This window comes from Pleurodeles waltl, chromosome 7 (genome assembly GCF_031143425.1).
Source record: "Pleurodeles waltl isolate 20211129_DDA chromosome 7, aPleWal1.hap1.20221129, whole genome shotgun sequence".
Lineage (NCBI taxonomy): Eukaryota > Metazoa > Chordata > Amphibia > Caudata > Salamandridae > Pleurodeles > Pleurodeles waltl.
The window spans coordinates 733,937,248-733,954,048 of record NC_090446.1 but is presented as its reverse complement, the minus strand read 5'-3'; the positions used below and the strand labels follow the sequence as shown (position 1 = coordinate 733,954,048).

Below are 16,801 nucleotides of genomic sequence, written 5' to 3'. Positions count from 1 at the left end.
ACTTTAGAAACTTGGCAGCTATGCATATGTTAACACAAGATAAAGGCCAAGATTTATTAAGTGTTCCACAAATAAAATATAGTAAAATCCAAAATATAGATGATATGCTGATGAAAAAAAGGAATTTTGTATCATCACAAGGGAACTTAAAATCTTGGTTATGGCCACTACAAATGTGCTGATTGTAAAATGAGAGCGATAGCAAATATAAAAACAATTTCAGATCAAGCCCTTTCTGAACTGCATATCTGCTTTTTAGGTCGAGTCTAGGCAGCGTGCATGCGCTGTCTGCAAAACATGCTATATTTGGTTTATGGACTTTAACCGCACCCACTATTGCCATTCGTTCTTTGTCGTGCTTGTCTTAAATGCGTCCTTTTTATTGGTGCATTTTTCTAAATGTCCCTCCTTTGTGTGCTTAGTTTTCTCCCAGGCGATTTCACTAAGACAACATTTTTGTTGGCCATCACACTAGGTTCATGCTTCCTCCTGTTATAGCGTGTGAGGGCCGCGCCTCCCGCCTCCCGTCTGGGCATTGCAGCCTTAGTGTTCTTTTGGTTGTCCAAAGCAATGTGTTTCCAACACACACCAGTGAACACACTGTGTTAGGAAGGCACCAATGGTGTCAGGTTTGGTTTGTTCTTGTGTCTCTGCTCAGACACACTCATCCACTTTCGTTCTTCCTCATGCTAAAGTCCTCTAAACAGTACTGCAGCTGTTTCTCTGGTCCCAGTGGTAAATCCTAATTCTTAATCCTATAGGCAGTGCGGCTAGCTATTTCGCTGTTCCCAGTGGTAATTCCTCATTCAAAGACCTCTAGACAGTGCTGGTAGCTGCTTTTCTAGTCCCAGTGATAATTCCTCATTCTTCGTCCTGCAGACCATGCAGCAGCTGCTTCTCTGAACCTAGTGGTAATTCCTCATTCTAAGTCCTTTAGACAGTGCTGAAGCTGCTTATCTGTTCCCTGTATAAAATCCTCATTTTTAATCCTATAGGTAGTGCTGCTTGCTGCTTCTCTGGTCCAAGTGGTAATTCATCATTCTAACTCCTCTAGACAATGCTGCAAGTTGCTTCTTTGGCCTGGTCCTGTTGGTAGTTCCTCATTCTAAGTTCTCTAGGCATTGCTGCTAGGTACTTTTCTGGTCCCAGTGGTAATTCCTCATCCTAAATCCTCTAGACAGTGCTGCTAGCTGCTTCTCTGGTCCCAGTGGTAATTCCTCATTCTTAGTCTTGCAGAGCATGCTGCAGCTGCTTCTCTGAGCCCAGTGGAAATTCCTCATTCTAAGTCCTCTAGACAGTACTGCAACTGCTTATCTGGTCCCAGTGGAAAATCCTCAATCATAGTCTTCTAGGAAGTGTTGCTAGCTGCTTCTCTGATTCCACTGGTAATTCCTCATTCTAAGTCCTCTAGACAATTTTGCAAACCACCTGCTCCACTGGTCCTGTCGGTAATTCCTCATTCTAAGTCCTCTAGGCAGTGCTGCTAGCTGCTCCTCTGGTCCCACTCGTAATTTATAATTCTAAGTCCTCTAGAGAATGGTGCTAGCTGCTTCTCATGTCCAAGTGGTAATTCCTCATTCTTAGTCCTATAGAAAATGCTGCTAGCTGCTTCTCTGGTCCGAGCAGTAATATCTCATTCTTAGTCCTGTAGACAATGCTGCAGCTGCTTCTCTGATCCCAGTGGTAATTCCTCATTATAAGTCCTCTGGACAGTGCTGCAGCTGCTTCTCTGATCCCAGTGGTAATTCATCATTATAAATCCTCTGGACAATGCTTCAGCTGCTTCTCTGGTCCCAGTGGTAATTAATTTACCTTAGTCCTCTAGTAAGTGCTGCTAGCTGTTTCTCTCGTCCCGTCTGTAATTCCTCATTCTAACTCCTCTAGACAATGCTGCAAGATGCTTCTCTGGTCCCGTCCGCAAATTCCTCATTCTGCGTACTCTAGACAGCGCTGCTAGCTGCTTCTCTGGATCCAGTGGTAATTCCTCATTCATAGTCTTCTAGGAGGAGCTGCTAGCTGCTTCTCTTGTCCCGCTGGTAATTTCTCATTCTAAGACCTCTAGACAATGCTGCATGCCACCTGCTCCTCTGGTCCCATCGACAAATTCTCATTCTAAGTCCTCAAAGCAATACTGCTAGCTGCTTCTCTGGCCCCACTGGTAATCCGTAATTCTAAGTTCTCCAGAGAGTGCTGCTAGCTGCTTCTCTGGTCCAAGCAGTAATTCCTCATTCCTAGTCCTGTATACAATGCTGCAGCTGCTTCTCTGATCCCAGTGGTAATTTCTCATTATAAGTCCTCTGGACAGTGCTGCATCTGCTTCTCTGGTACAATGGTAATTCCTTCACCTTAGTCCTCTAGGAAGTGCGGCTAGCTGTTTCTCTGGTCTCATCGGTAATTCTTCATTCTAACTCCTCTAGACAATGCTGCAAGTTGCTACTCTGTTTCAGTCAGAATTCCTCATTTTATGTCCTCTAGACAGAGCTGCTAGCTACTTCTCAGGACCCAGTGGTAATTCCTTATAATAAGTCCTTTAGGGAGTGCCTGCAAACTGCTTATCTGGTCCCATCAGTAATTCTTCACTATAAGTCCTCTAGGCAATGATGCAAGCTGCTCCTCTTGTCCCAGTGGTAATTCCTCATTCTAAGTGCTCTTGACAATGCTGCAAGCCACCTGCTCCTCTGGTTCCATCTGTGAATACTCATTCTAAATCCTCTAGGCAGTGCTGCTAACTGCTTCTCTGATCCGACTGGTGATTTGTAATACTAAGTCCTCTAGAGAGTGCTGCTAGTTGCTTCTCTAGTCCAAGCGGTAATTCCTCATTCTTAGTCCTGTAGACAATGCTGCAGCTGCTTCTCTGATCCCAGTGGTAATTCCTCATTATAAGTCCTCTGGACAGTGCTGCAGCTGCTTCTCTGGTCCCAGTGGTAATTCCTTTATCCTAGTCCTCTAGGAAGTGCTGCTAGCTGTTTCTCTGGTCCTGTCAGTAACTCCTCATTCTAACTCCTCTAGACAGTGCTGCTAGCTGCTTCTCTGGACCTAGTAGTAATTCCTTATTCTTAGTCCTGCAGACAATGCTGCAGCTGCTTCTCTGGTCCCATTGGTAATTCCTCATTCTTAGTACTCTAGGGAGTGCCTGCAAACTGTTTCTCTGGGCCCGTCAGTAACTCTTCATTCTAAGTCCTCTAGACAATGTTGCAAGCTGCTTCTCTGATCGCGTCGGTAATTGCTCATTCTAAGCCCTCTGGGCAGTGCTGCTTCTCTGTTCCTAGTGGCAATTCCTCATTCTAAGTCCTCTAGACAGTGCATTCTTAGTTCTCTAGACAATATTGCAGCTGCTTCTCTGGCCTCAGTGGTAATTCCTCATTCTAACTCCTCTAGACAGTGCCGCAGCTGCTTCTGTGGTCACAGTAGTAATTCCTCTTTCTTAGTCCTGTATACAATACTGCAGCTGCTTCTGTGGTCCCAGTGGTAATTCCTCATTCTAAGTCCTCGACACAGTGCTGCAGCTGCTTCTCTTGGCCCAGTGGTAATTCCTCTTTCTAAATCCTCTACACAGTGCTGCAGCTGCTTCTCTGATCCTAGGGGTAATTTCTCATTCTTAGTCCTCTACAAAGTTTTCTAGCTGATGCTCTGGTCTCATTGGTAATTCCCCATTCTAAGTCCTGTAGACAATGCTGCAAGCTGCTACTCTGGTTCCGGCGGTAATTCCTCATTCTAAGTCCTCTAGGCAGTGCTGCTAGCTGCCTCCCTGATCCCAGTGGTAATGCTTCATTCTATGTCCTCTACATAATGCTGCTAGCTGCCTCTCTGGTCCCAGTGATAATTCCTCATTCATAGTCCTGTAGACAATGCTGCAGCCGTTTCTCTCATCCCAGTGGTATTTTCTCATTCTAAGTTCTCTAGACAGTGCTGCAGCTCGTTCTCTGGTCCCAGTGTTAATTCCTCATTCTTTGTCCTCTAGGAAGTGCTGCTTGTTGCTTCTCTGGTCCCATCTGGCATTCCTCATTCTAAGTCCTCAAGACAGTGCTGCTAGCTGCCTCTCTGGTCCCAGTTTTAATTCCTCATTTTTAGTGTCATAGACACTGCTGCAAACTGCTTCTCTGATCCCTTTGGTAAGTCCTCATTCTTAGTCCTGTAGACAATTCTGCAGCTGCTTCTCTGGTCCCAGTGCTGATTCCTCTGTAAAAGTCCTCTGGACAGTGTGCAGCTGCGTCTCTGGTCCCAGTGGTAATGCCATCACCTTAGTTCTCTAGGAAGTGCTGCAAGCTGTTTCTCTGGTCCCGTTGATAATTCCTCATTCTAACTGCTCTAGACAATGCTGCAAGCTGCTTCTTTGGTCCCATCAGCAATTCCTCCTTCTAAGTCCTCTAGATAGCGCTGGTAGCTGCTTCTCTGGTTCCAGTGGTAATTCCCCAGGTTTAGTCCTGTATACAATGCTGGAACTGCTTTTTGGATCCCAGTGGTGATTCTTCTTTCTAAGTTCTCTACACAGTGCTGCAGGTGCTTTTCTGGCCCCAGTGGTAATTCCTTATTCTTAGTCCTCTAGGAAGTGCTGTTAGCTGCTACCTGGTCCCTTCAGTAACTCCTAATTTTAAGTCCTCTAGACAGTGCGGCAATGCTGCAAGCTGCTTCTATGGTCCTATCGGTAATCTCTCATTCTGAGTCCTCTCAACAGTTCTGCTTCTCTGGTCCCAGGGAAATTCCTCTTTCTTAATCCTCTAGACAGTTCTGCAACTGCCTCTCTGATCCCAGTGGTAATTCCTCATTGTTTGTCTTCTAGGAAGTGCTGTAAACTGCTTCTCTGGTCCCTCAGTAATTCCTCATTCTAAGTCCTCTAGAAAATGCTGCAAGCTGCTTCTCTGTACCCATCGGTAACTACTCATTCTAAGCCCTCTAGGAAGTGCGGCTGACTGCTTTTCTAGTTGCAGTGGTAATTCCTTATTCTAAGTCCTCTAGACAGTGCAGCTAACTGCTTCTCTGGTCCCAGTGGTAATCCGCATTCTAAGTGCTCTTCGAATTGCTCCTTGCTGCTTCTCTGGTCCTTTTTGTAATTCATCATTCTAAGCCCTCTAGACAGTGCTGCAAGCTGCTTCTCTGGTCCCATCGGTAATTCCTCTTTCTGAGTCCTCTAGGCAGTGCTGCTAGCTGGTTTTCTGGTTCCAGTGGTAATTCCTCATTCTAGGTCATCTAGACAGTGCTGCTAGCTGCTTCTGTGGTCCCAGTCTTAATTTATCATTCTTAGTCCTGCAGATAATGGTGTAGCTGCTTCTCCGATCCCAGTGGTAATTCTTCATTTTATGTCCTCTGACAGTGCTGCAGGTGCTTTTCAGATCCCAGTGGTAATTCTTAATTCTTAATCCTCTTGGAAGTGCTGCTAGCTGCTTCTCTGGTCCCTTTGGTAATTCCCCATTCTACGCCCTCTAGACAGTGCTGCAAGCTGCTTTCCTTGTCCCATCGGTAATTCCTCATTCTAAGTCCTCTAGGCAGTGCTGCTAGCTGCTTCTGTGGTCCCAGTGTAATTCATTTTTCTAAGTCCTTTAGACAGTGCTGCTAGCTGCTTCTCTGGTCCCAGTGGTAATTCCTCATTCTTAGTCCCATAGACAGTACTGCAGCTGCTTCTCTGTTCCCGTCAGTAATTCCCCGATTCTAAGTCCTCTAGGCAGTGCTGTAGCTGTGCCTGTGTTCCCAGTGGTAATTCCCCATTCTTAGTCCTTCAGACAGTGATGCAGCTGCTTCTCTGTTCCCGTCAGTAATTCCTCCATTCTAAGTTCTCTAGGCAGTGCTGCAGCTGTGTCTCTGTTCCCAGTGGTAGTTCACCATTCTTTGTCCTTTAGACAGTGCTGCAGCTGTGTCTCTGTTCATACATCCAATACACTCCAAAACCAAAACACATATGCAAAAGATATTTACATTTACAACGCCATTAGCTCGAACCTATTGCATTGTGAATGCTTGTTGTGATATATGCTATCACTATTTACGTAATAGGGCATACATAGCACTGGCAGCTGCTTCTTGTTTAAAGTAGTGGGGCAATTAGGAAACCCTTAGGTCCAACCCCAAAACTCTGAAACGTGGTTCGTTATAAACAGTGTTTATAACAGGTCACAATTAAGAGCTTTGGAAGTAAGGCTGAAGGCAGTCTGAATTTCTCACACTGCCTATCAGTGTGCAATACAAAATAAAACAGCGTAGTAAATTAAGAAAGAAAAAAAAGAGAACGTACTTACCTACTCCAGTCCTCTCTGTCCGGCAGCAAGTGGGTCTCTGAGCCAACTCCCCTCTACCAATCCGGATCAGCATGATGGAAGTACCGCGATTGGCTGGAGCGTGCTAGTTCGATGCTCCTTCTGGCCCTGGGGCCTGTGTCTGCTCTCCACCTAGCAGTCTAAGACAGGTAGGGTGGAGAGGTTTAAAGTGGGCATGTCAGGCTGGTCATCGCAAGACAGCTAACCAAATGACATGCACACTTTAAACCGGAGTGTCCACCCCTCCTACGCCCGTGCTGCCAGCCAGTAATCATGCTCCCCCATCCCCCAAAACTTTGCTCGGGCTGTCTGGCTGCACTGAATAATAAAATGGTAATAAAATGTTTTTATTACCTTTTTATTTGTCATTTCTGGTGCGCTGGCAGCAGGGTGGCGACGCTCCCCTGCCCTATAGGAGCCACCACCGCTGAATAGGCAGCCCAACATCCCATCTTCAAATGTGAAATGCTGAACACTTAGCAGTAGCAGCACTAAACAAGATCTAAAATACGCAACAGCCCAATGCTTTATTGAATTTCATTAAAGAAATGTTGGTGACGTAAAACGCTTTGAAATAAGATACACTAGTTGGCATGTCTATGCTGGTAACATAGAATTATTGTTGCAACAAAAAGAAGGTGAATAGATGCTAGGGGTGGCTCCTCCACTAAGGAGGAGGAGCTTCGCCCCCCTGCTTTCAGCAGCAGAAGAAGGAAAACTAAAATGATAATAACGAAGCATTATTATCATTTTATTTGATCGGTGAGCCAGGTTAGGGTGGGAAAGGTCTGGAGGGGGCTGGAGGGATGAGTGGTTGGTGCACCATAAGTGCGCATGTGTGGTTGGATGGCTGTGTTCGGCCAGCCAAACAGACATGCGCACTTTGCATTTCTCCACCCGGCTGTATTGAAAAGCCAGGAGGAGAAGGTGCACAGGGTGCCACTCCCTCTGTTAGCACCAAAGCAGGGCACTCACACCAATTATAGCAATGCTGTCCTGTTGGTGACAGCACTGTTGTGATTAAAGGGGAGTCTGGAAGCCTGTGTGCTTCCGTGAAGAGGACAGAGGAGACAAACCCGTCTCCGTAGAAAAGAGGTAAGTGGTTTTTTTTCTTTCTTATTTTTTTATTCCCCACCTCCCCCTGCCCCACCACCCCCGTTCAGTAGCAGCAACCACTGATAGATGCACAACCTACTATCTTTTAGCCAGAAGGTGATCAATTAAGATTCAAAGTTATGTCCATTTTTAGAAACCTAACTTTGCAACATTCAGTATCTGATGACATCGTTTTAGCTATTGCTATATATTTCGTCAGAACAAGAAGTTATGTTTTTAAAACAAATATGAATGTCTCTGACCCGAATATTTAGTAAAAGTGTTCCAAAATAATCCAGTAGATGGTAATGCCATCTGGCACTTTGGTACAAACAGAATAGTTCTTAACGAGTAACTATTTAAATCTGGAAAAATGTGGAAATCACCTAGAACGATTTTAGTGGTAGAACAAAAGGCAAACAAGGAACTGCTAATTAATCTATTGGTATTAACAGTTGGCCAAGTGAACAAAATATTAAGGCAACTGATCAAAAAAGAGGGTAAGCACTTTTTTGTGGAAGCACACAACTTCTAGCCAATCAAAACAGGTACTTCTGACTCATAATGTGGGCGTAGACAAAACCTACACATTAGGCCACAAACTATGAGCACTAGGGTCCTGGCTAGCAGGATCCCAGTAAGACAGGCAAAACATACTGACATATAGGTTTTTATCTATGAGCACTGGGGTCCTGGCTAGCACAATCCCAGTGACACAGTAAAAACACACTGACACACACTCACAAACAGGCCAAAAGTGGGGGTAACCATGCTAGAAAGAGGCTACTGTCTTACATCTGGTTTTCGGGCTGCTTAGAGCATGAAAATAATCCTCCTTCTAGTATCTGATCACCTGAAACATATCTTAGATACTGGAAGAGGTTATTTTGGATTTGTGAGCAGTATTCAACACAACATCTCATCATGTTCTGATTCAAAGATTGGGAGAGATTTGAGTCAAGGGCTCTGCGCATGCTTGGTTAACCACCTGCTCATAAATCGATCCCAGGCTGTTTGTCTTCCTCCTTATTCTCCAGCTAAAAGCAGCTAAATTGTGAAGTGCCACGAGCATCATCTCAGAGCCCTATGCTTTTTAATATAAAAATAACTCCCATGGCATCCAACTCTGTAGTTTTGAGGTCGAAGATCTGTATTTTACTGAGATACGCAGCTAATTGTCTCATTAGACAACAACCAAGGATCCTTTCAGGATAAATTCAAGCAATGTCTGAACTCTGTTTCACGTTGGATGAATTGCCTGTATTGTAAATCTGAAAGAGTAGAGATATTGATCTTTGGAAAAAATCAACATTCCTGCATAATCTCTGTTGGCCCTTGGATCGTGGCACACCACATACTCCAGCTGAAACCACTCTAGAAAATGCAACACACAACTATCATTCAAGCACCAAATTAACTCAGTAACAGGATCATGCTGTAGTATAATAAAACACTTAGGAAGATCATAGGGTATCGACCATCAGGCTACCAGGAAAACCGTGGTGCATTTTTGCATCACATCCAGACTGGATTTCTCAAGTTCTCTTTATTGGGCACATCCTGGTAAATTTAGCAATAAATTACAGCTTGTTCAAACTTTGGCAGCAAAACCTTTGTTCAGTCTTCCTCAATGCATCTCAATTTCTTCGAAGCTTAAATATCTGCTCTGGTTGCAGATGGAGAAAACAATTCAATGTAAGGTTCTCTCTCACATTTACTGAGCCACAGATAAACCTGGACCCTCCTGTCTGAAGATTCTGTTCACACTTTACTCTCCTCTTAGGTTGCTGAGATCTTATAGTTGTTATCGCTTTCTTCCTTCCAAATTTCCTGTAAGTCGAAGAGCAGGATGTTCTGCTACAGAGTTGGAAGCAAAGTTGTGCAGCTAACTTCCACTGCCTCTGCAAGCCACACAACATTGTTTAAGACTTCTGAAATGTCTTAAAAATGGGCTGCTTTTACTCCCTTGAAAAGTATATAGTTAGCCACCACTTTTTCTGTTCTGTCCTTCAAGTCCTCGTAGTCCCTAGAAGCTAATTTATTTTTTAGCATTAGTGACGCTTTACAAATCTATTTTACATTGCATCGCTGTATGTCAAAAGGGAGAACATGCATTACAATAAAGGAAACTCATGGTGGACCCTATAACCTCCTGGATCAGTAGAAAGACTCTTAATTAGTTCCTTTTATTCCACATCAGCTTCAGCTTAGTGGTTGTCTGCATGTGTGTTCCCTTGTTAATGACTGTTTGAGCACAAATTAGATTTTGCACTCACTTTGCTTCCCCTGCCTTCATGCTATGCTTTGCATTTATCTAGACCACTTCTTGTTGCTATTCAGCTGTGAGCTCTTTGGGGATTCATCTCATTAAGGTTGCATAGCTGACAATACTACTCTCTTTGTGACACTGGCTAGTTTTCAGTCATCCAGAGAGTCCTGTTAATTAATACTAACCCACCAATATTGATCCTGCCTTTTCAGTCCTACTACTGTCTCTGCTTAATATTCTTCACTTATTTGTTTACATGTTCTCCTTATATATATCCCTTTACTGGCAGTGTTCATAACCACCAGATAGCTGGAAAAATGTGAGTAAAGTCTAACCCCAAAAATGGAAGACTGGGAAAATCATTTAAACTGCACTTGCAGGTTGATGTTTCAATGCCAATCTCTGTACGTAAGTGTGAGTATGCACATGTGTATGTGTATCCATGTGTGTTTAAGGGTGGGCATTTGTTTTTGTCACTTTAGGACTCTAGGGCTCCTTAAACTAGGATTTTTAATCTCAACAACAAATCAGTCATACATAATATTAAGTGCGATCTCATATTTACTTTGGTTAGAAGTGATAGATATTAACTCACGCTTGTGAATTATAAATGGTTTGCTTCTGAATGATATACGTCTATTATATAATTAACCGAAAATGTGCAACTAGCTTTAATAAATAATTTTGTGATTTGACAGCTATTGAGAAGGGCATGTTGTTTTTTCCTCACAATATACATCTTGTTAAATATTAGAATGCATTTTGGTAATCCGAAACCTTCAAAATCTAAGTTAATTTACTAGCTGCTATCAACCCAGCCTGTTCCCAACTTGTTACAAATGCTAAAAAGGTAATACCTTTTTCAGTCAGTCATTATCAAAGGTTTGGAAAGAAACGTTGTGAATATGTATGCAGCAAGAGAGATTATTTTGGGCCTTCAATCAATTGAGAGTTTTGTGACGCCAAAGATTCACCCGGAAGTTATATCACCAAGTGACTTGCTAAGTAATCACTACCTGAACATCTTGCTACAGCAACTAAGCCTCACTGCACCAGGTGAGTTGCACTAATTACAAAAATATTTCCAAGACAGGTTAAGTTAAAATGTCTACAAAACGAAGCTTTGTATTATTTCCTTGTTATATTTCTTGCATTTATGAAAACGTGCAGGCAATGCTTACTGTGCAGCGTTGCATTAAAAGGTATATAAATGAGTTCAATCAGACATAAAATATAAGTAGCTTTGGTAAGATTGAAAGTTTAGACAAACAACTACCCTAATAATTTAGGCCCTATTTATGAATATAATTGTAGTTTTGCATATTGTTTAAGTATATAACTGCAAGATTAGCACCAGTTTTTTGCTGAAGTAAAAAGCACGGCTGTTGCATCACGTGGAATATTATTACCACACTATTTGTGCGGTAATGCCACATGACTTTAGGTTACAAAATTCTGCACAGTGTGTGTATTCCACTTATTGCACATTTAACTCATTTACCAGTCTCCAGCATTCTCTAGCTGAGGTACTCATGGTGGATTAATCGCATCATTTTTACATGCCAGCTGGTGTTAGGATCCTGGGTTGGGGTCTGTCCCTCCTTGCAATGGGCCATGGTTAGCACTGTCTAGCCATCATTGTGTGCTATAATATTGGGATCCTTGACTCGCTCTACCTCAACAGGCCTTAAATCTGTGAGACATTATCGTCATGAGCCAACCAGGGGAAGATTACAGAATTTTTATTGGCTTTGGGATTCAGTACATTGGCGTAGTGGTGAGGATGAAACATTGCTGAGTTTGTTGACAACCACTGAGGAACTTATATTCTGTCATCCATGGTCGATACTAGAACAAGTCTAATTGGCCAGTAGAAGGCCGGTGTATGGCTCTCCTGGTAGACTTTCCTCAATGCCTCTTATTACCCTATTCACAGTCATCTTTTGTCACTTCCAACAAATTTTGTTCTGTATACCCAGCCGTTAGTTCTTCACTAATTTGCTCTAGGTCCAACTTTATCATTGAATAGAATTATGAGTGGAGCCAGGCCTTTTTGGGCATCAATAATTTTCAATGTTTCTATGTGATATCCAGTTGTATGGTCACATACCGTTACATGGTGTTTAAAGGGGTAAGCCCAAAAGAAATGTCATCCTGCTTTCAAAGTTCTTGGTTTAAATTTGATTTGTTTATCAGACCTTCTTGTGCAGAAAGTGTTATTGGGTTTATATTTATGTATGTTAATAACAACACATAGGCCCTCATTACGAGCCTGGCGGTCTGTGACCGCCAGGCTCGCGGTTGGCGGGAGCACCGCCGACAGCCTGGCGGTGCCCCTTAGGGCATTCTGACCGCGGCGCTTTGGCCGCGGTCAGTGCAGGAAAACCGGCGGTCTCCCGCCGGTTTTCCGCTGCCCGTCAGAATCCTCCAAGGCGGCGCAGCATGCTGCGCCGCCTTGGGGATTCTGACACCCCCTACCGCCATCCTGTTCCTGGCGGTTCGCCCGCCAGGAACAGGATGGCGGTAGGGGGTGTCGCGGGGCCCCTGGGGGCCCCTGCAGTGCCCATGCCAATGGCATGGGCACTGCAGGGGCCCCCGTAAGAGGGCCCCGCTTGTATTTCACTGTCTGCATAGCAGACAGTGAAATACGCGACGGGTGCAGTAGCACCCGTCGCACCTTCCCACTCCGCCGGCTCGATTCCGAGCCGGCGTCCTCGTGGGAAGGTTGTTTCCCGCTGGGCTGGCGGGCGGCCTTAAGGCGGCCGCCCGCCTGCCCAGCGGGAAACTCAGAATGCCGGCCGCGGTCTTCAGACCGCGGTGCGGTATTCCTGCGGCGCAACTTTGGCGGGCGGCCTCCGCCGCCCGTCAAAGTTGTAATGAGGGCCATAGTATGCATTTATCACGCCATTCCACATATATAGAGTGAATTAATATAACTGAAATTGAAACAACTTTCTTATAATGTATTGAAGTGAAGTTATTAATATGTTTGATATATAAATAAAACCAGAGCGCTACAAAAGTCCAAAGATGGTCCAATTTATTAGTGAAAATATGATAAAGATGACTGATCCCATTCCAAGTTGTATTGTCAACATCAGAAAACAGTCATTATATTTCCAGTCAAAAGAAGACAGGGAACACGTGTTTCATCTTAGACAACTTTTTCAAAGCTGGAAGTTAAAGGTTTATGAACCATCATTCAGTTTTTGATAAACAAATTATTTGAGAACAACCCATATTAAATCCTCAACGGTCAATCGTGAAGTTCATGCACGACCCTCATACCAAGACGAAAACATCAAACATAATTGAGTGAAAGATGAAAAACAGGCCACAATCGTGATAGAAGTGAGCAAGACAAGGGAAACCAACATGGAAACCAAGTGACAAAGCCCAATCTTGCATGTACAAACACAACAAGAGTGTACCAACTAGTAGGAGACCAAATCCGCAAGAAGGGCAACAAATTGTGAGAAAGTAAAAAAAAAGTGAAATAAGAAACATTCATTAATTAGACTTTCCGCACAAGGGTCCCATGATTGAAAGAACAGGCGATGTGTAGAAACATCAAAAGCGGGTAAGTACAAGAATCCAGATAAGATGCGATGTACCTGAAGTGTGTAAAAAGTTGTTACCATGAAGTATTTTGAAGTAATTGTTACCGTGAAGTATTTAGGAGCCAAAGTACTAAGAGGATCCACCTAATGTATATAGGACCATCTGCAAGATAAACAAGCACTTGCAACGCAATGGGACCTGCGCATGATCGATTTCGAGCTAATAGCGCTGTAAATTCCTAACTGGACTTTTCTTGCCACATAAATTGAAACTGTAAAGTAAAACAATTGACATAATCAAGTCAGAGGGAGTGGAAAGGGCTATTAGGAGCCTGCAGTCGAATACAGCCCCAGCGACAGATGCAGTTCCAGGGTATTTAAACCAATCTGACACTGGTCTCAAGTGCCAAAGAATGTGTTTAGTGTGATTCTTATGACCGGAAGATGCCCTACACCGTGGGAATCCATCACTGTAATCCTATGGCACAAAAAAGGAAGCAAAAACGCTCCTGCAAATTATAGGCCTATCTCCTAATGAGATGGGGTGACTAAAGGTTTGAGAAGAGTGCACACAGCTGAGCAGAATCAGGGAGAATTCTGACAGATGTGTAGGCTGGCTATAGAAGACGTTTAAGTAATATTGACCTGGTAATGTGACTTTATATGATTTGCAGTAAATAAGTAGTTATTAGGAATGTGCCACTTTATCTCACCTTTATGAATTTGAGGTTAGCATGTGACCTGGTCAGCATTTGACCTGGCTGCTCTAGATGGTGTAAGGATGAGAGTGATTTGTTGGAGGCAATTACAACTATACACCAGGGAACTGTGGCTAGAGTACGGTATGATCAGTGTGGGGCATGCACAAGCAGTTTCCACATTCATTCGAGCGCCACAGAGGTTTGGTTTATCCTTTCTATTATTTAGCCTATTTTTAAATGACATAGCTGGCACCTAAGAGGTAATAAAGGAGGATGTACTCAAACTATGCAACTCTAACAAACCCATAATGTTATTTGCAGAGGGTGTTGCTCATCTTCTCTCATTAACAGTGAACTCCACGAATAGGTTGATAGAGGTTATTGTACAATATTGTTTGAAGAACATATTTATTATTTGCTAATGCAGTGTTACAGTGCGAACACAGACTAGGTAGTTATTCAGTAACAGATATATTGTCAAAAAGCAGTAACAGCCTCGATACATGGAATACAACTTTGGGGTTGTGTATATACAAAAAAGATTTAAGAGGCTGAAACAACTTCATAAGGGCTTTGTTAAACCTAGGACACCCCCTTGTAGCACTTTATTTAGAATTGGGCATACAAGATATTTTACATATCATTGTGTACTCCTGATTTTTGGGCTTCAGATAAAAGAGTGAATTAGAATTTGTTCAATTTTGTAAAATCTTTGCGAATAATGTATAGTCAGCAAACCAGCAACTACACTGAACAAAAAAATGTTTCTTCAGTTCCTCAAAATCCTTTGCTACTAAAATGTTCTACATCACACTCACTAACTGCTATGGGATGTTAGAGGTTCAAAATGTGTTTCAGTAAAAACAAATCACCCATTCAGGATCTCCAATGAAGCCCCAATATCAACCTACCCCAGCTAATGTCTCAACTCCTCTCCCTGTGATATGTACTTGTATAAGGCCCATCTAAAGACATTAGAGCCACTGCCTACTAGCTCATTAGGTACTGTATGGAGTGACCAAACACCACATTTGCATTTTTATCCATCTGAATATTTACTTAACTCAAAAAATATGTACTTTCTTTCTACTGCCATTATGATATGATATTTTATGGTTTGTAGAGTGCGCAAATGCCCAAAGTCGTCTTGGTGCTAGGGTCTATTACTGAAATAAAGGAAAGTCTACTGGGGCAAAAGACAAGAAACAGACCGGTCTTAAGCAGTTTTCTAAACAAAGGCAGTGAATTCCATGTTTTAGAAGTGGAAAAGATGAAGCTTCGGCCACTGTTTTAGACATCACAACATTATTAGTGGAGTTGAAGTGAAGCATTCTCCTGGTGGTATACCATTTATAATATGGGGGGCGATATCACGGAGGGCTTTGTGAGCTAGTCAAAGTGACTAGTTTCCCAACAATTAGCCAGTGTACTTCAGCAATGGCTCGAGATACTGAGTTAAGTTTAGGTATCCTCATGAAAAAGTGTGTTGTGGGATTCTGTAGAGCCTGCGGTTTATTCAGCTGCCATGGTTGAATGCCCACATAAAGGGCATTTCAGTAATCTATCCTAGATAGTACCAGACAGTGATTACTGTCCTTTGGTTGCTTTCTGGAACCTCTGTGCACTCCTTCAGGCACAGAGCTGGAGGAGGAACTTTGACTGCTCTCACCTGCACTGTACTGCAGCTTGCTTATACCTGTTCTGAATTCCAATCACCCTGTGTGACCGTGAGCTGGCAGGAGGGATTTAAGGATGGCTTGTACATTCTGAACTAGTGCTTCAACGGCCTTTGCTGGGAGCTCCTGATTTCTCCTCCAGTTGCCTGCACTGCTGAATTATTGCAGCCTGATTTCCTAATTTCTGTGTTTTTCCTGTTGGGCTTCTGATCACATATTCACTGAGTTGGCAGAGGTCCCCTTTATTTCCTTGTTCGGAATTTCTTTCTGTCCTTGTTCTGAATTCCTATGTTTATCCCATATACCAGCAGGGCATAATTTTTTCCAGTTCCTGTTGAGTACATTCTGGAATTCCTTGTACTAAATCCTAGTTCCAGTTCCATGTACCAATGGGCAACCACGGCCTGTCATTTGGGGCCGAGGAGCCATACCCCCTCGCCTTTTGCACCTCAACAAGAGTTTCTGTCAGGCTGAGCAAAGGTCAGCCTGACAGACACTCCTCATTTTCAAGCCAGGCAGCCAGGAGCTAGACATGCGCTGTTTGAGCAGGCTCCTGGCCGCCTGAGCTAAACTTTGGTGGGCTGAGGAGGTCACAACTCCTGTGGGTGTGACCTTCTTAACTCAGCAAAGGTCCTCGAGGCTCTCCCCCTCTGTGATGAGGGATAGTGCCACTCACTGACTCCGGCCTGAGCACTTCAGTTTGAAGCCCTGAAGCGCCCAGGGCCTAGTGTCAATCAGTGACACATCAACACAGAGTGGGGTGGGGTCAGCAATCTCATTGACCCCTTCCCACTTTGTGACAGGGTTGGGGCTGCTACCTTCCCTCACTGGCTGACCTAGGTCCAGCCATTGGGGGAAGTAAGCAGTCCCAACTCTCCTGGAACCTCCGGGGCTCATGACTGCTGTCTTCCCTCATTGGCTGACATTAGCTCAACCAAGGCAGTAGTTCCAACCCTCCTGGGACTTCTGAGGCTGAGCTGCAGGTAAGTGTGTTTTTTATTTAAATTAATATTTGTGCGTGTGTGCACATATGTTTGAATATATGGTTATGAGTGTTGTGAATGGATGTGTGTGTGTGAATGAATGAGTGTGAGTGTGCATGTTTATGTGTGTGTGTCCCGTCCGCCCACCTCCCTCCTAAAATGACCTTCAGCCACTGCAAATGGGGCATTACTTGTTTCAGTGCCTGTTGGGTACAGCCTGAAGTTCCTTACTCTGAATCATACTTGCAGTTTCCATGTACCATCAGCGC

General features: G+C 43.7%; 1 protein-coding gene across 1 annotated transcript in view; it reads left to right on the top strand.

The window, feature by feature from the left end:
- LOC138245536 (protein bicaudal C homolog 1-A-like) overlaps nt 1-16,801 on the top strand; it is a 275,979-nt gene that overhangs the window by 143,740 nt on the left and 115,438 nt on the right. Inside the window, exon 10 of the mRNA XM_069199212.1 lies at nt 10,479-10,668. Coding sequence (XP_069055313.1) covers nt 10,479-10,668 — 190 coding nt within the window. The remainder of the gene's footprint in view (nt 1-10,478; nt 10,669-16,801) is intronic.